This window comes from Aspergillus aculeatus (genome assembly GCF_001890905.1).
Source record: "Aspergillus aculeatus ATCC 16872 unplaced genomic scaffold ASPACscaffold_20, whole genome shotgun sequence".
Taxonomy (NCBI): domain Eukaryota; kingdom Fungi; phylum Ascomycota; class Eurotiomycetes; order Eurotiales; family Aspergillaceae; genus Aspergillus; species Aspergillus aculeatus.
In genome coordinates, this window is record NW_017962995.1 from 250,832 (window position 1) to 268,777 (window position 17,946).

The 17,946-nt window shown below is 51.6% G+C and overlaps 3 protein-coding genes and 1 non-coding gene across 4 annotated transcripts; 3 read left to right on the plus strand and 1 right to left on the minus strand.

Moving 5' to 3' along the window:
• Positions 1-60: 60 nt before the first annotated feature.
• Positions 61-132, minus strand: ASPACDRAFT_t298. The gene has a single exon. It is a non-coding gene; the product is annotated as a tRNA-Arg (tRNA).
• Positions 133-348: 216 nt separating this feature from the next.
• On the plus strand, positions 349-1,455 carry ASPACDRAFT_36206 (IMPACT family protein; the record flags this gene model as incomplete). The annotated part of the gene is made up of 2 exons (XM_020200189.1): positions 349-751; positions 866-1,455. The coding sequence occupies 2 exons, from the start codon at positions 349-351 to the stop codon at positions 1,453-1,455; spliced, it is 993 nt and encodes a 330-aa protein (XP_020051773.1).
• Positions 1,456-4,650: 3,195 nt separating this feature from the next.
• Positions 4,651-5,958, plus strand: ASPACDRAFT_16626 (lytic polysaccharide monooxygenase AA11 family protein; the record flags this gene model as incomplete). Its single annotated transcript, XM_020197168.1, has 1 exon — positions 4,651-5,958. A coding segment is annotated over one exon (1,308 nt), but the record flags the coding sequence as incomplete, so codon positions are not given.
• A 789-nt stretch (positions 5,959-6,747) lies between these two features.
• On the plus strand, positions 6,748-8,339 carry ASPACDRAFT_81917 (60S ribosomal protein uL4). Its single transcript, XM_020205978.1, has 4 exons — positions 6,748-6,889; positions 6,977-7,071; positions 7,140-7,290; positions 7,350-8,339. The coding sequence occupies exons 1-4, from the start codon at positions 6,780-6,782 to the stop codon at positions 8,110-8,112; spliced, it is 1,119 nt and encodes a 372-aa protein (XP_020051775.1). The 5' UTR covers positions 6,748-6,779; the 3' UTR covers positions 8,113-8,339.
• Positions 8,340-17,946: the final 9,607 nt, after the last annotated feature.

Sequence of the window (17,946 nt, forward strand, 5' to 3'; positions counted from 1 at the left end):
AAGCTTAAATTCGAACTAGCAAAAAGAGACTAGACAACAAAACAAAAGCGAAAAAGAAAGCGACCCCACTGGGACTCGAACCCAGAACCTTCAGTACCGAAAACTGACGCCCTACCATTGAGCTATAAGGCCTGATTGGGAAAGAGGATCCCATTCACGCGTTATGACCACAAGAAACAAAGCCCAACAGAAACCCTTCCCCTCATCAAATCTCCCCCCCTCACTACCTCCGAAATTACATCCGCATTTTATCGCAAGACTGACCACACCCACCTTACGCATCCCCTTCCACTCCCTTAAACCCCCCTCCCCAAACCCCCTCTCTGACCTCTACAAACCCGAACGAAGATGCCGCTCACAAATCCTGACCTCGCCGAAGAAATCGAAGCCATCAACGCGATCTACGACCCAGACACCCTCACAATCTCCAGCACGGCCACGCCCCCCTCCGCCCTCGATCTGGGTAGCAGCAGCACCACCACCAGCAGCGAACCCACACAAACAACCCTCAAACTCCAAATCCCCAACCACCCACACCTCTCCTTTCTCCTCGGCTTCCCCGCAACCTACCCGGACACCCCCCCGCTCATCCAAGGCACGGCCTCGACCGCCGCCCGCGGCGAAGGCAAACTCGCCATCGACATCCTCGCCGCCATCCTGTCCCGAGTCCACACCGCCGGCTCGGTATGTCTATTCGATCTGATCTCCGAGGCGGAGACGGCGTTCACGGAGATCGGCGTCGGCGGGGAGAGTACCACCACCACCACCAGCATCACCACCACAACCACCACGGCCACCACCAGTACCGATGACTCAAGCAACAGCAACAGCAACAGCAACAGCCACAACAACGGGACGGGCGCAGCGCATGCGCACGAGAAGCCTTTTCACACGGACTCAACAACACCGCCGGCGACGCAACTGCACGAGACGTTCGGCCTCCCCGCCCCACCGGAATGGATGCTCTCGGAGGTGATCACGGAAAAGAAATCCGTGTTCGTGGGGCGGGCGGCCCGCGTGACGAGTCTGGGCCAGGCGAGAGCGTTTCTGGATTATCTGTTGGCGAGCGAGAAGAAGGTCGCGGCCGCGACGCATAATATTAGTGCGTGGAGGATACGGGAGAGGAAGAATCCCGGTGTGGCTGGTGGGAGGGGGGATTCTTCTGCTGACGGTGGTGGTGATGCTACTGTAGCAGGGGATGTGTCGATTGTGCAGGACTGTGATGATGATGGAGAGACGGCGGCTGGGGGACGGTTGTTGCATCTCATGCAGTTGATGGATGTTTGGGATGTGGTCGTGGTCGTGACGAGGTGGTATGGGGGGGTGTTGTTGGGGCCGGATCGGTTTAGGATCATTAATGCGGCGGCGAGGGATGCGTTGGTTAAGGGTGGGTTTGTGAGGGAGTCGTCTGGTGGGAATGGGGAGGGGGGCAAGAAGAAGAAGGGGAAGAGATGAATTGCATGGCTTTGGCTGTGGGCTGTGGGCTGATGTTGGGTCGTGGGAAATGGGTTTGCTCGGCTGCTCACCGGTCTTGCATAATCCAGTCTGCTTCCTGGCAAGGCTTGAACTGGTGCAGCGTCAATTGCTGCTGCGAACGGACTGCTGCTTGACATGACCATAATGGCATCCATGCGTCCTGCTGGTGGGTTAGCGAAATTCGCACTACCTGCCCCAGGCCATCGGGACACCTTCTTCGATTCAGGGATTTCGGTCGCTGGAAACACCGCTCTGACTGCGCCGCATCCTGGATTCAACCAAATACGGATGTTGTGACGGAGGAGCATGCAACCCTCATGAGCGAGGGTTGTCAATGCAGCCAGAGGCTGTGGCTACTGGTCCAGCTGGTAACTCATGGCGCAAGCGATGAGCTACATGTATTAAATAACTTCTAACATGTATAGTAAATACAGGTAGATAGACTGCAATACACCTCCCGAGAACATATAGTTCCGTGATGTGACCCGAGACAATAACCCATCGTGGCTGGTACCTGTCATATGCAGCACATTCTGCTTTCAATCTCCTGATCCAACCCAGGTACAGCCAATTTCCCTCTACCGAACGAAAAACAGCCACAAACTCACTTTAAGATTCAACGTTCCCGCAGACAGGCTCAGAATGTCTATATCATAGGGCAGGTCAGGAGATGAAGGTGACCGGCTCCCTTCGCTTAAAGTGACGGCTGCGAATCTCCCGCGGTGGCTCGTTTCAAGTAGGTTTTGATCATGTTCCCACGAAGACAGTTTCAGGCTACCTGACAGCCGAAGGTAGCCGCGATCTGTGGTTTCTTGGCATGGACTAGTGATCTGGCTCAGTTGATGAGGTTGTATTGGGGATGGGGTTGGGTATGGCTATGGCCAAGGAGATGAGCCCTTGAAGCTGGTTAGCGAAATTACGATGCTTGGCTCAGTGATTGCAGGTCTTGTTCGATCCAGTGGAGCGATCGTGGCCTGAGTCATTGACTGGTGTTCACGGCGGATGTGCACTCATGTGTAGTCCACCTCATCCAAGTCAAGCAACTGGGCGTATGTACTGTAATGCATTATGCATATGGTGTAAGAGGCGCAGTGTGCCGTGCATTAACCGGTAGGCATCGGTTTTTTGCAAATAACGTCGACACAAAAGGCATCGAAGTTCTAATGCGGAGATTGCAACCGAAGTTTAGCGGAGGTCTCCGACAGGCAGCAAAGAACCAGAATGGCAGACTCCACAAATCCCAGAGCCAGAGTTTTGCGCCGACAAGGTCCGCGGGGATCAGCTTGGAACCATGGAGCGGCGGTGGTTGGGAAAGGTTGCGCAGGTACGGACTGCACCTGCACTAGGTCTTCTTCGGTTCTTACCTCGGTCGGTCCCCTTGATTCCCAACCACAGAATTATTGTTATACACGCCCTCAAGGTAGGATTGAGGGAAGACGCAGGTACAGTACTTTGGGCATGACTCAAGCCGCACTCCGTCCAACCGATCAATATAGTTTTTTACCAGTAAGACATCTGGTTTGACTTTGTTCGCCACCAAGCGCCAAGTCGGACCAGTCAGGGAATGGATAGGCAGGATTGTCCAAAACTCAGCTGCAGTCTGCAAATGAGTTTCCAAGGCATGAGTGGAGGACGATAGACTTTTTTTCTCCTGGTTGTATCGGCTCGGATGTCTGTCTTTGAGCTTGCGTGGATTGGTTGGCTGAGTCGGTCGTTTTGCCCTGATTCTGTGACTGATACACATAGACTAAAGCAGCACTGCAATATTGTTGGCGATCTGATGGTAATGGACCTTATGATAAGCGATCCGGGTGGGGAATGACTGAGAGGGTGACCAAACTTGTGAGAGGCAAATGTGCTATCCTAGTTTATGGATTCACATGCGATGTGGTATCAGACGGAAGTGCGTTTGTAGATCTGATCCCGGACAGGGAGAAGTCCGAAAGGTGCGCGCGCATACATACACATCATCGCAACTCAAAACCGGATAGTTGACCATGAGTGGCTACATGACCCAGGTCGAGCGGAAATTTTGAGATGGAAGTAAGGGTCCGAGACGCAGGGTTTGTGTTTAGTTGACCTAGTCGGGGGAGATGTGACTTGTAAGTTGCGAGGCGATGAGGAGTTGAGATGAGGAAATGTCAATGTGTGGTGGTGATTGGGTGGACAGATTGGACTTTGCGACAGATCGGGTAGTTCTATTCCATTGAGGAGGGTTCATCAGGGTTCATGTCAATCAAATGAGCATTCAATCGGGCCTTGAAGAAAGCCATGTTCCACTAGGGATTATTTGTACCTGAAATCGAGAGCGACAAAACTTACAAACTGCAGTGATGATTGGCAGTGGGCCGGCGCCAATCGATCCTTCCACGGCCAATGATCCGAAGCGCCGGGCTGATGGTGCGACAAGATCCGCCCTGAGCAGTCACCGTTTCACCTGCACTATACTTTTCCATTCTCATCTTCTCCAAACTTTCTACTGTACATTGAACTGTACCCATTCAACTGCACCTACATAGTACACATCAATGCATGTCTTTGAGTTGCATCCCTGATTGTTACCTGTCGCCTGAATCATGGCGCTTGCAATTCTGAACCATGACAATGCTATATAATCCCCCCTGTAACACCAGGGCTGGGCATTCTCTTTCCTTTCCTTCACTCATCCCGCGCTGGAGCGTTCAGTCCTTTCACCCTTTACGCTTGTTCGACAGCTTCGCAGGCTAGTCCTGTCTTTCTTTTCCTTCCCTCATTCTTTTACTTGCATCTTTGCGGTGAACCTGCCTGCGGCAGTCTCCGATATTCCTTCCTTCGAATCAACAAAGAACAAATATTGTTTGGTGACATCTTCCGCCACAAAACCATTCTTTGACCTGTGGCTTCTTTGTTGTCCGCTCTGCATAAAGGTAATTTTCTCTGTGCACATCGATGTGTTATGCCCATGTGTTATGCACGGTCTTCTATACGGAGATCTTCTATGGATTGCATCGGTCATTGATCTTTAACATTCATATGTACGAGATATAAAAAGCACCTTGCTAACCTAGTTACATCAGTTGTTCCGTCCTTCAAACCTTCAAACATCAGTTCCTATTCGTCTGGCACGATTTGAACACTATTTTACCATCACTTTTCCAACTGTTGAACAGTCTAACGCTTTACGAACCAACCACCATGTTCTCCAAGTCGACTTTCGTGGCAGTTACCCTGCTCGGCCTGTCCGCTGTTGAAGGACACATGATCATGTCCAAGCCTGTTCCCTACGGCAAGGATACTCTCAACAACTCGCCCCTGGCGGCTGACGGCAGTGACTTCCCCTGCAAGCTCCGTTCCAACACCTACCAAGTCACCGAATGGAACAAGGCAGCTGTCGGCGAGAGCATGCCACTGACCTTCCAGGGCAGTGCCGTCCACGGTGGAGGATCCTGTCAGATTAGTCTGACCACGGATCTAGAGCCTACCAAAGACTCATCGTGGATGGTCATCAAGTCGTTTGAGGGCGGCTGTCCTGCTAATGTTGACGGAAACCTCCCCGCGGATCCCAATGGCGTGGATCCGTATTCCTTCAACTACACCATTCCTGAGGGGATCACTGCTGGCAAATACACTCTGGCCTGGACCTGGTTCAACCGCATCGGCAACCGCGAGATGTACATGAACTGCGCCCCTCTTGAGGTCACAGGCGGCTCCAGCTCCAAGCGTTCCCGCGTGATGCCGAAATTGGAGGAGCGTTCATCCAGCTTCCCTCCCATGTTCGTCGCCAACGTCAACGGCTGCACTACCAAGGAGGGTGTCGATATCCGCTTCCCCCAGCCTGGTGCCGATGTGCAGTACCTTGGTGAGGCCAGCAACTTGGCACCCGAGGGCAGCGCTGCCTGCACTGGTACTGCTACCTTTGGCGGTGCCGGTGACACGAGCTCTGGGACCAGCTCTGAGACCAGCTCTGGTACGAGCTCCAGCTCTGGCTCCGGCTCGGGTGCTGCATCGAGCGCAGCTGCTGCCGTCTCTAGTGCGGTCGTCGCCAACGCCAATGCGAACACCGGATCTTACAGTACCTCAACTGCCACGGCCGCTGCAAACACCGTTTATGCGGCGCCTCCAGCAGCAAGTTCTGCTTCGTCTGGGTCTTCTTCCGGTTCTTCGGCGGGATCTTCGTCTGGAACTTCCTCTGGAACTTCTTCCGGAGCTTCCTCCGGGGCTTCCCCTCAAGCTTCCGCTGGATCGGGTTCTTCTGGATCCGGCAGCACTAGCACATCGACCTCTGGTGCCCTGTCCGGCTCTTGCAGCACGGAGGGCCAGTGGAATTGCATCAATGGCTCTTCCTTCCAGCGTTGCGCCAATGGCAAGTGGACCGCTTCCCAGGCTATGGCGAGCGGCACCCAGTGCACGCCAGGCCAGAGCGCCGACCTCTCCATCGCTACTGCCAAGTCCAAGCGCGATGTGACTGAGATGCGCGCCAGACGTCGTGCCCACGGAGGTCACCAACACGTTTGAACGCTTCAACCACCACCTTATTTCATAACGAATTTCATGATCATTTAAACATTCATTTTCACCCACTATGCATGCGCATGTGAAAGGCTCTTCGGGGGTTCGCTCATTTTGTACATTCACGACCTAAACAAGATACAGCATATCGAGATAGGAGAATATACTGCTGGCCAGTATCAGTGGCTTTGTTCCCTTGTAACCTTTGTAATGGATAATTCCTCTTGGAGTGAGTACACAGCTTCGTAGGATTGCAGACATCCTGTATCATGCTTATCCCACGATAAGTTGGTCATAGCTGATTGAACAGTGTTAGCATAGACAACATCCAAGCCTGTCTGCATTGACCAACTGCCGGGGACTACTCAACCGGCGGCCCATTGTGTATGTATCCTTGCCCTGCTCAGGGTAACTACATCATGCATGAACCGCGTATTACGCAAATGTTGGATTGACTGTTACAATCTCCGCTCAAGTGAAGCAGTAGAAGCATCTTGGCCTAATAGCTTTTGTCTAGCCAGCATCAAACTACGCAGAACAAAGGAAGTATAGGACTATGACGACGTATATGCTCTCTCTAAAGATCTCGTTGATGGAGCCGAAAGCTCAAATACTCCACACTTTTTTGCCGCCTCAGGCATCAGCCCGCTCTGGCGGCCAGCTGGCGGGCTCCCAAAACAGAAATCAGGGCTAGGGCATTGCCGCACCCACGACGGGCGGTTCGGGCTAAGCGAAAATTTGCGCAGGCTCATCTTTGAGATACTCGATCTTCAACCTCGAACGACGATAACGACCACCACACCCCGTCGACAACAATGGCGTCTCGTCCTACCGTCACCATCGCCACGGCCGAGGGCAAGCCCAGCGGGGCCACTGCTCCCCTTCCCGCCGTTTTCTCTGCGCCCATCCGTCCTGACATTGTTCAGTATGTTTTTCGATCTTGAGGGAATCCGAGACACGAAGAAGAAGTTTACGACCGGGATGGAAAAGGCTGACGGATTGCGAATTACAGGCAGGTGCACACCGGCATTGCCAAGAACAAGAGACAGCCCTATGCCGTGAGCGAGAAGGCTGGTGAACAGACTTCCGCTGAGTCCTGGGGTACCGGTACGTTGGAACTTGAATTGAAGAAGGGAGGCAGAGTTTTCAGGGACTGATCGGGATCGGATTTGCAGGTCGTGCTGTCGCTCGTATCCCCCGTGTCTCCGGTGGTGGTACTCACCGTGCTGGTCAGGCTGCTTTCGGTAACCAGTGCCGTTCCGGTCGCATGTTCGCTCCTACCAAGGTCTGGCGTAAGTGGCACCAGAAGGTCAACGTTGGCCAGAGGTATGAGATACACCGTTCTTCGCGCATGGGAGGAAGAGATTGACCAGGATTGCCTGCAGACGTTTCGCTACCGCCTCTGCCCTCGCTGCCTCCTCCGTTCCCTCCCTCCTCTTCGCCCGCGGTCACCGTGTCGCCAACGTCCCCGAGGTTCCCCTCGTCGTTGAGTCCAAGACCTTCGAGAACGCTGCCATCAGCAAGACCAAGGCCGCCGTTGCCCTCCTCCAGGCCATCGGTGCTGGCGCCGACCTCGTCAAGGTCCAGAAGTCCCGCAAGCTCCGTGCTGGTAAGGGTAAGCTGAGGAACCGCCGCTTCCGCCAGCGCCGCGGTCCCCTCGTTGTCTACAACCCCGAGGTTGATGGCAAGGAGCTCGTCCGTGCCTTCCGCAACATCCCCGGTGTCGAGACCTCCTCCGTCTTCTCCCTCAACCTCCTCCAGCTCGCCCCCGGTGGCCACCTCGGTCGCTTCGTCGTCTGGTCCTCCGCCGCCTTCGAGGCCCTTGACCAGGTCTACGGCAGCACCACCACCCCCGCCGCCCTCAAGAAGGACTACCTCCTTCCCTCCAACCTTGTCGCCAACGCCGACCTGGCCCGTCTCATCAACTCCTCTGAGATCCAGTCCGTGCTCCGCGCTCCCAAGGGTGAGGCCCGCACCAAGCGCGCTGCTGTCCAGAAGAAGAACCCTCTCCGCAACAAGCAGGTTATGCTCCGCCTCAACCCCTACGCTGCTGCTTTCTCCAAGGAGAAGCTCGGCCAGAAGCCCCTTGAGAGCGGCAAGCCCGAGCGTGTCTCCAAGAAGTTCCTCGACACCCTCTACGAGGCTTAGATGGTTCTTGGATGACGGCCCGATGAGTGTTTGCGTTTTCTAATGTGGTCTTTTTTTCTAAAACTGGTAGCAAGAGCAAATGAACAGGATTTGCAATACCCCATGACGTTTTTAATGAGATGGATTTGTAGTTACTTGAGGGTTTCATCTGTAGTAGTGTAACGTAATCTTGGCGATTTTAGTATCTAGCGTATGCTGATCGCTTCATCGGTAGTTGTCTGACTGGTATTTTTATCGCGGATGGACAGAGATTTCTGTCGGCCACGGCTAGTGTCACCACCTCAAATTAGCAGCACTCAACACAACCAACCTGAACACCTCAAACCCGAAAGGATCGCAATCACGAATCCTGCATCCTTTTTCTTTTGCATGCTCCCGTCCTGCATCCCAATAATCCCTCATCCCGTTCGTTCCCAACCATCTACCAACCTTACCCATCGACCCATATAATCCGAAGCTGCATGATGTTACATCACCTCATCATGAAACTTATCTCGGCCCGACATCCCGAACGTCCAGTCCAGCTCAACCTCAACCTCAGCCCAGCCAGCCAGCCAGCCAGCCTTCTCCAACTCTAAGTACAGTACCCATGCTAAAAAAAATTAAACATTTGACCACCTAAAAGCAAACCCGCCCAACCAACATGATTCCTTTCCCCGAAAGGGTAGAAGCCACCAAACCAAAACCCCTGACAATCAATCTACCCGGGCTATTAGATTGATTACCTGTCTGATTGAGTTTTTTTGCCGGTGGTTGTTGTTGTTTGCCGGTCGTCGGTTTCATGTGATGACTGACACAAGGCACGAACTACTCCCTACCTTCCGGCCAACTAATCAACAACCCCATCAACTTAGCTTTCTCGAGAAGCTGAGCCTGAATCCGACGCCCTGCTGTGGGTTCCAGCTTCCGAAGCAGTTTAATCTAGTAAGGGATTATTTTCTTTGGGTGTCCTGCTCATCGCGATCCGGGTTAGCTTGGTTCTACCTTCGTTCACTTTAGTGCGTGAGGTGTTTGGTCTGGGTCAGGCTGGGTTATGGGTGGTGGTGGTTGTTATTCCCTAGCAGAATTGAAATACCCCTCAGAGTAATGGAATCCAAAAGCTCAGGCCACTATTGACTGGGATCCCCTATAAGTTCATCAACTAATGTGCTAGTAGCCTAGTCGTTCAACTCCGGTCGGTAAGTTATTCGGATTTCTAGGGAGGGGGGCCTACGGTAGCATGAATCATGTTGTGGCTTGGTTCTTTTTGGGGTTGCGGGGTTCGTTATGAGTAGGGAGTACTATAGGTAGTATAGGCAGCCGTCGTTTCGTATCCTATGGTTACTGGGGTTTTGGATTTGGGGAGGGGAGTAGGGGTGGTGGTTTGTTTGTCTAGGGGGCTATGTCTAGGGGATAGGGATATGAATATGGTTTTGTTTTTTTGAGGTTGTGATTGTATGGTACTCGTAGTGGGCTCCGGGGGTTGGTGGTGTGCCCTCAGGGGGAATGGCCTACCATATTCTGATATGGTTGCTCAAGGGGTTGCTGTCCTCTTGCTAGGCTGCCAGTCTTGATGTGGGTTTTCTTCATGCAACTAATGGGTTGTTTAGATGAACATGTCTTGGACTGATTTACGTGAGTAGTAACGTTACTATATGTACTGTACGTATTTAAGTTCCCAGCGACGTACAGGGCCATGGAGACTAAACCACAGCGAATCACCGGATCCTACCGAGGCCTTCGTTTGCACCGTTGCGGGATGGATGGGGGTTCCGCCATCCGGGCTGTCAGAGGTGACCCCTGTTTCTTATGATGGGTGCTGTATAGTAGCTTGTGGAGTTGAGGACTCACTAGCTACTTCTAAGAGGTGGGCTGGCCTTTTCGGTCCTGGTGAAGGGGGCTGTAGCCTTGTAGATGATGGTCTGGTCTGATTTATTCCGTTTAGATGAATAGGTGGATCGTTTGTGGGGATGAGGGAGTTGATGCCTGGGAAAGTGAAAGTGGAGGGTTTAAAGTATGTGCATGTGTATATTGCTAATAGGTACTTAAACAAGTGAGCACCTAGTAGTAGAGAGTGAGGTAATATGCACTCTCAGTAACCATCCAGGTAATCATCATCTTATACCTTGACCACCATTGGTGGGATTAAACAATTGCGGTCTCTACTACCACCTACTCAGTATGCGAGACAGCAAAAGGACAAGTATCATTCTTTCTTGGGTTCCCAGTTGCTTAATTCGAAAGAGGACAGCATCAATCAACCTCTTCCTGCTGATCCCTTGGCAAAGAGTCTGGCAGACTGACAGAGTCAACTAGACTATTGATCGGTCTCTTCCTCATGCTCATGCCCCTCCGGAACATGGGATAGGTTCGGTCCGAGGTTGAGAAGCTGAGAATCCATGACAGGCCTGCTAGCTCCGTGGGCTGGCCACGATCATTCAGACGTATCAATTTCAATTCCGGGTTGTGTTGGTTGCCCTCCCCTCCTCTCTCTGTTTTTGCCACCACCGTCACTGCTGATGCTCCACAGGTATAGTACTACTCGTATGTATTGTACTCCGTATATGAGAGAGACGGAGACCGGACTGTGTGTGGTGCCCGGGCTGCTGCTGTAGCGGCCTGTGTCAAAAGTACCATGCAGCTTCCTGGCGGTGGCTCTGGGGTGGACGGCGGACGGGCGACGGGCTTGCGGAGATATAGTGTCGATCTTGTGTGGGTAGTGGCAATTTTGATTTGGTTTCAGAGGGGGCTGGGTTGGGTTCAGGTCATTTGTGCGTGGAATCACTTCAATACTCTACTATGTAACTCTGTAGCAGATGACAGATGGAGTGGTAGCGATGGGCTTGGTCGAGGTCGGTTCTGGCAGGGTAGGTATGACGAGCTATACTTGGCTGGACCATGCGTAACTGCCCACAAACGAAACTCCCGTTGTACTGTGCTCACGTATGAGTGTGTAGGAAGATCAAGGAAACTTCACATCTCGGATCAAGGTACGATCTCTTGTCCGTAGCATTGGGTGTACCTGAGAACTGCTGCGTGGGCTCCCTTAAACTATATCTGACGATCCCGTGGACAGCTCGAAGCATTGATGCTGGTTGTCTTTGTCTTGCTGCAAGCTATCTCACTCCCGGCTTGGGTTAGTAGACTAGAAGTAGTATATCGATCCCCCAGCTCGAGTTTTCCACAATGTCGGTATATATCCATCCGAGCAAAGATGCCATACGACCTTCAGCGAACTGGACCTCTCAGAGGTACAGTACTCCAACTACTCAATGCACGATCATTACACTATAGTACCCCCAATATCTCCCGTTCAAAACCAAGATACCTGATAGCAGCACCTCATCGCCAAACCCCACGGTCCACGGGTAAGTGTAAGGGCAAGGGGAAATGAAAGTAAGATAGATATCCCGTTCCACCCGACCCGTTCCGTCCCCAAATCCACCCGCCAAGCAAAATCCAACCGTGCGCAAAAGCAAAGAGACAAAACCCCCCCACTAAACTCCAACGGCGTTCGTACAAATAAGTGAGGTGCAGCGGCGTGCTGTACCGCGAATAACTTTTTCCGGCTTCCCCTGTCGTCTCCGTTGGATTCTTCCGAATTGATTAGCACGGATGAGTAGGTGTTCGTATTAACCTGCAGTGCTGAACTATCTGCCGCTTGCTCGGGTATGTCCGACACGCAACGCTTGCAATGCAGAAGGGACAGGAAGGTTATAAATATACTCTGTAGGCAATGTGAAGGTGACATGTGAGTAGAGTTCAAAAGGGAAAGGAAAAGGGAATATCAGCCGCGGTTCCGAGGCCACCGTGGAGTTTCATTCATGTTTCCAAAACTACGTTACTCGGTGGATATTTTTGTTTTATGTTTTCCCCTTGGCTAATTCGGCTTCGGCATTTTGGGCCTCCAATCGTCTTGGACTCTGGTGGCGGGATGTCATTCCGAAGAGGTTGGATTCATGCTATGAATCTCTTTAAGGACGGAGTGGTAGTACGGGGGTGTTGGGTTGGTGTAAATTGATCGGAGTTTAGGGCCGATGTTGGGTTTGTTGTCTTGTGCTTCGGGGGTCAGGATAGGGAGTATGTTTGTTTGTATGCGATTTGATGCTTGTTCATAGGTGACGATTAGGAGTACGCCTGTGTAGAGGTTTTTTGGGTTATCATTTTGCCTTTGGTCGATGAAGCATATACTGTGGTTGGGATGGGGGCTCTTGTTCAATGTAGTGGTGGTAGAATATACAAAGTCATGTCCAAAAAGCTTTGTATGTCGGTGAGTTCGCCGTTGAGCTGTCAATGAGGGCTGTAAAATAACATGCGAGCCTGAACGCGTGAATCTCTACATAGAAGATATAAATTTATGCGAGTTTTGACAACCTGTACTCTATACACACATGAAGTTGCAGAACCAAAAACTCCACGGAGAGCGCGGTTCGCCGCTTGCCGCTCAGTAAACCTAACGGAAATCGCATCCCGAGACAACGAAGGGAATAAGCCCACAATATCTCCCCCAATCGGTTGAGCGGTCCTGCCATTCCAGCAAGCAAGAGGAAAAGAAATCTATTATGCGCTGTATACATCCAGAAACCATCATACGATCTCGCCCGGCAAAGAGGCTGCACAATCTAATTTTTTCTTCCAAGCCGCATGAACGAACAGACGTATAACCTAGGGCGCACTGTAGACTAACGTTAGTCTGTACCTCCATATAGACTTAGAGTAAAGTTGGTGCCGTCCAATTTCTTTTCATATGCCGAACTCCAAGATTGGAAAAAATGCCGCAGGCAACCCTGGTTATTGGCGCGATTATCGATCAGATCTCGAATTTTCCCGAGCATATACCGAAATTGTTTTTTTAAACTTTGCTTTATTCGAGATGGGGTTGGAGAGATTTGGACCATTGGGAGGGAGGGAATGCAACGAAGCAAAGGCCCAGGTGCTCGGATAATAGTCTAGTCTACGCGTCAACCTTCCCTAGTGAGATTCGCGAGGCTCTCGGGAGTCGGGACGTCAACTTGGAACTATGAGTAATTGATAGATCATCCCTGGGATCTCGCTTCGCCGTGCAAAAAAGTTTCCTGACCGTCGCTTGTTTTGATTTTGAACTCACACAAACACACCCAAATCATCTCGAACGCGTGTACACTTCGGAGTACACTCCCTGATTCTGTTACGCTTTTGCCGTGCGATCCCGCCCTGGTCTAGGCGCGGGAGGCAGTATCCGCGCCTCTCCAGCCCAGCCCAGTCCAACGCGACAAACGGGAGGAAAATTGAACGCCGATATCACGGTATTACCTAAAACAGGATTGGGAATGGCAGGGATAGAGGGAGGGGGAGGGGGGAGAGATTGATTAAGTGAGCAATATATGATACTGGCCTTGAGAGAACTTGAGGAAACAAACCTCATTTCCGCGGCTGCGCACCAAATCTATCTTGGACCGCTCAGTATAGGCGCCATGAAGCCCTACACTCAGAACAGCCTAGCACCGCACCGGTATGCTCCGACCGAGTCGACCGGACGTCGATCTAGTCACAGACGCCAGTGACTTTCGCCACCATCCGTCTTACCTGCTGAAACTAGATCATCCCTGTCGACCACTGCGGCTGTTGGGGTCGTACTATAGTGACATGGTCTATGGTAGTCCAACCTATGAGTAGGTGCGAGCACCACCACCAGTCGATGATCCAATATAGGGAGATGAGTATAAGAGCAGTAACGTCTTGGCCGACTAGTTTGAACCTCCCGGAAGTGTAACCCGAACGGTTACTACGGTTAACGGAGTCCATCTCCGGGACTGGTGCGACGCCGATAGGATCTTCCTAGCGCCGGATTGGATGAGAAAAGGGCTGAGGGATGAAAGGAAACCAGAGCAGTGGAAGTCTATAGCGAAGAGAAAAGACTTGGCTAGAAGCCTTGAATATACTCGATGAGGGAAACTACTTAGTATGGGTTCTATGACCCCAATATGCACAACTTATGAACTACTGCGAGTGTGTGTGTACTTCGCCTCGAACCGGGCCGGTCCTCAAACCTTCCCTTTTTTTTTTCTCTTTTCTTCCCCTTAGCAAATCAGCCATTGACCACTTACGAAACCTTGTGCACGGGACAACAACCCCAATTACCGGTTTGGGCTGTCCGGAGGAATACTGGACCTCTTGGTAAAATATCAATTTGACCAGAACCGCTACAGCCCCGTTAGAAGGAGAATCACAACAAATTAGCTGGTTTCTTTCACAGAAAACCCCTCAACTCGATCAAAATTGCCTAATAAGGTAGTAAACCTGAGATTCTATTTCACGATAGTGTACGCAGTAGAAGTACCGTCAAGTCAAGCATCATGTCATCACGTGACCAATGAGTCTGATTGGCGGCGAGTCTTGCATATGTGAAGTGGTGATCAGTTCTAGTGTGCCTGCGTCACGTCGCGATGACCTGCTCCCTCGAATCAACAGTTGAGGTTCGAGTTTGCATCACAAGGACGGAGAGAAGCTTGACATGGTCGACACCAAACTGTACAAAGTCGTCGTAGCGGCAGTTCCCCCGACCTTTACCCGCACGAGTCAGGAGTGAGTGCAGAAACCTAGGGGCCACTTCTCCCCCCCCGTCCAAATCCACCATCAGGGCAGAGACAACTCTAGAAAGTGGGTTTGCGCTCGCCCAAATCCCGAGGGATCGAACCGAAAAACCGTTTGTTGAGTTCCCGAGAGGCAGCTCCCTGTCGCTTGGAGTCGGACAGGTCACGACTCACGACAAGGAATGCTGATCAGTGTTTACCTCCTCTTCCTACTCCCGCGTAGGAATATCATTCGTGAAAAAAATGGAGAAGTAGTTGTCCTTGATGTGATGATTCTATTTGCTGAGACACGAGCACTCTATTGAGCCCCTCTAGATAGGAAGCCATTTGGATGTGTCATTTCCGAGCTTGTGCTGGGCAGTTGGAGTAGCTATAGAAAGGTGGGGGTGAGAGATGCAAAGGGACAATCGACCTCGGAGGCTCGGACAACAGTGTCGATGGTAGTTGCCAGATAGTCTCTCCGGCGGCAGTTACGATGATTCATGGTTTGCTCTAGACGGTAAAGCATTGAACATTCCAACCTGGGTTCTCAGGCAATCGACAGGTTTAATCATGAAATGGGGGGATTTTCTCCAGGGGAAAACTCTCCCACTGGGAATCATTCCCGATCTTTTCCAAGTTTTCTCTGACCAAACTTTGTGCCTGGTCTGACTTCTTTTTTGGCACAAGGTTCAATCTGGCAAAATCTCCGTTACTATCAGCTCTCCCTCCCATTTTCCACTTTCCCTCCGTCATTCTTGTTCTAAGTTCTAACGCCGTAGTCCGAAGCCCAGAAGTGACGGTGCAGATCTATCTGATCGCCAAACTTGAGACAAACCCGCCTCCGGAGGAGGGGGGTTCCTCCCCTCCCCCAAACCGTTAAAGGAGCTGCCCATCGTGAGGTGAGGCGTACTCTTAAAGCGCAAGCTTGAATCGCACCTATGCTGAGAATCGTTAGACACTCCGACCACTTTCAGTCCTGGATATGGACAAATCACTGAACAACTGAACCGAGTTCTTTCGTTCTCATATGAATGACAATAATCTAAATCAAAAAATCACGAAAATAAAATCAATTAGAGCCGCCACAATTCCACCAACCGCCCGGGCAGTCTTCTGGGAGACCCTCTTTTTGCGTCGGTTTTCCGGGTGCGCGCCAGAATCCACTTAGTGTCGAGACCCCCACGAATAACAGCTCAACGATCCTCGATAGCTACAAGGAATGATCAGAAACAAGTGCTCTGTGCCTCTGCCTGGGGAATCCTTGGCTCTGTTTCGCCGGATTCCTTCTCGTCTTCTTCTAGATTATGACTTGGGATGGAGAGGGGACTTGGATGCCAATCCTTGTTGCTTCTGGGCTCTTGGTCTCCGTTTTAACCGGCCATAACGGACAAGGGCCATGCCATCCGCATGGGTCCGCTCAATGCTGGGAAACAGGCCCTGCTCCACTTTACGGAAAATCCGACCGCATCCCGGCCCTACTGCTAAACAAGACGATAAGCTGGTGGAACCGCGGTGGTTCCCTCCCTAAACGTTAGCCCTTGGAGAATTCGTCCGAGTTTGAACAGCCCGGCCGAAACGGTGTCGGTATGGTAAGATCGGAAGAGAACGGTCTTTTCGTCCGGGGGTTTGCCCATTTTGATCCTTGCTGGCTGGATGACTGGTTGATTCAGGGAGTTTGCTTCCCTTTTTCCCCTTCTCCATTCACTCTATTTTCGCTGCTCATCTCCGTCTTCTGCTGTGTCCTTACCAAAGGTCAAGACAACGAGTGATCCTCTATGCAAATCAATGCTACTTTGATTAGCCGCTCGCGAAGGTTTCCCCTCGTGTTGGCTCCGTGTTGCTCCGGCTCGCAATTGATTCTATTTTCGAGCTAATTCGTCGCGAGAGGAAGATCGCAAGTCCGTGGGAAGTCCTTTAGTCATGAGGCGACACTCACTGAGAGTATACCTCGGTATGGGCCAGTGTGCTTTTTGAGAGGCGGCTCACAACAACTGAACTCATACATAGTCATCGCTCGGACGGCATCCACCGGCCGATCTCCCAGCAGTCAAGGCATTTGCAGAATACTACCACTAAACTACTACGTACTACGGTAGGTCATGGAAAGGGACGCATTGTCCAGACCAAGCCAAACTAAGGTTATCGCCAACTGCCGTCCCGAAAAACAAAAAAAAATATAAGAGAAGAACAAGAAGCGCAAAAAAAAAAGATTATCTCTGCTTGGGTCTCGGAGTCTCGAGCGCCGCAATCATGACTAACGGGAATCTCAAGGTTGCAGAGAGCTGGATCTCTTCCGAGAGGATCATCTTGCGGGGCGCCGGTAGGGAAACCTAATTATCATCAGAGCCAGCCCGACAGGGTAAAAACAAGAGAGCGCGCTGGCAACAAGCCCTAAGCCAATGCACAGAACAAGAAGGGACCCCGGGAAGAGAGGGACCGTAAGTCTGTAAGAGCCTAGGAGGGGCGCGCTGGCAATATCTGATATCCAGTTGGATAAAAGTCTAAATCCTAATTCTCCCCATCCATGATGATTTCCGTGGCATGATTCGATCGGGAGGAGGAGGGGGGCGATGATGAAGGGTCGATGCTCGTGCCTGTTCTCCTGGTCCCCCTCAGGCTCTGCTCTCCCTTTCCTCCATCTCCGGTCCAGGCTTTCCCCCTTGGCCCCCTTCCCCCGCTGGCTATATTGATTGTCCCATCAGCGTCCGTGTATCCGCGGAACGCCAATGATTTAGGCGTCATGGTGGAGCGGGAGCGAAGTTCACCCGAAAGACGGAGATTCACTAAAGTGCCGAAAAGCAGAAGAAATGATAATTGAGGTGAGACGGTTGTAAATAGCCAGAGAGAGCGAGAGAGAGCGTGTGTGGTCACGGTATGTGGGTAGGAACCCGAAGCACTACTCATGGATGGATACCAAACTGAGTTGACCGGTACGGGTGACCCCGTGCCTTTCGGTACTCATCAATCTGTCTGTCATAATAATAGTAAATGCCCTACTTTCTCCCCTTTCCCCCCTGTCGAAACTGTAATTGCCGGTGTGAAATTCAGTCTGGATCGGTCACAAATTGCCTCCAGTGTACGGAGTACAGTCTTTACTGTATGTACATGGTAGTTCTTCTCAGTGCAATTGCCAGATGGGTTTAGGAAGGTGAGGAGACGAGGATCCAAGACTCCCAAAACTATTTACTACCAGGGAGAAGGAGCTTTGGTCATAACCATTATTATTCCTACCGGGCCCTCTTCTCTTTCCTCTCTTCCCATTCACCTTTGCTCACGCCTCATCTGGGTCCCTTGGTGGTGG

What these genes read in the sequence shown, in the direction of transcription:
- ASPACDRAFT_81917 (XM_020205978.1), top strand. Translation starts at nt 6,780, where the DNA reads ATGGCGTCTCGTCCTACCGTCACCATCGCCACGGCCGAGGGCAAGCCC. An exon ending in CGCTGAGTCCTGGGGTACCG is followed by an intron (nt 7,072 to 7,139) that starts GTACGTTGGAAC and finishes TCGGATTTGCAG; the next exon opens with GTCGTGCTGTCGCTCGTATC. An exon ending in AAGGTCAACGTTGGCCAGAG is followed by an intron (nt 7,291 to 7,349) that starts GTATGAGATACA and finishes GATTGCCTGCAG; the next exon opens with ACGTTTCGCTACCGCCTCTG.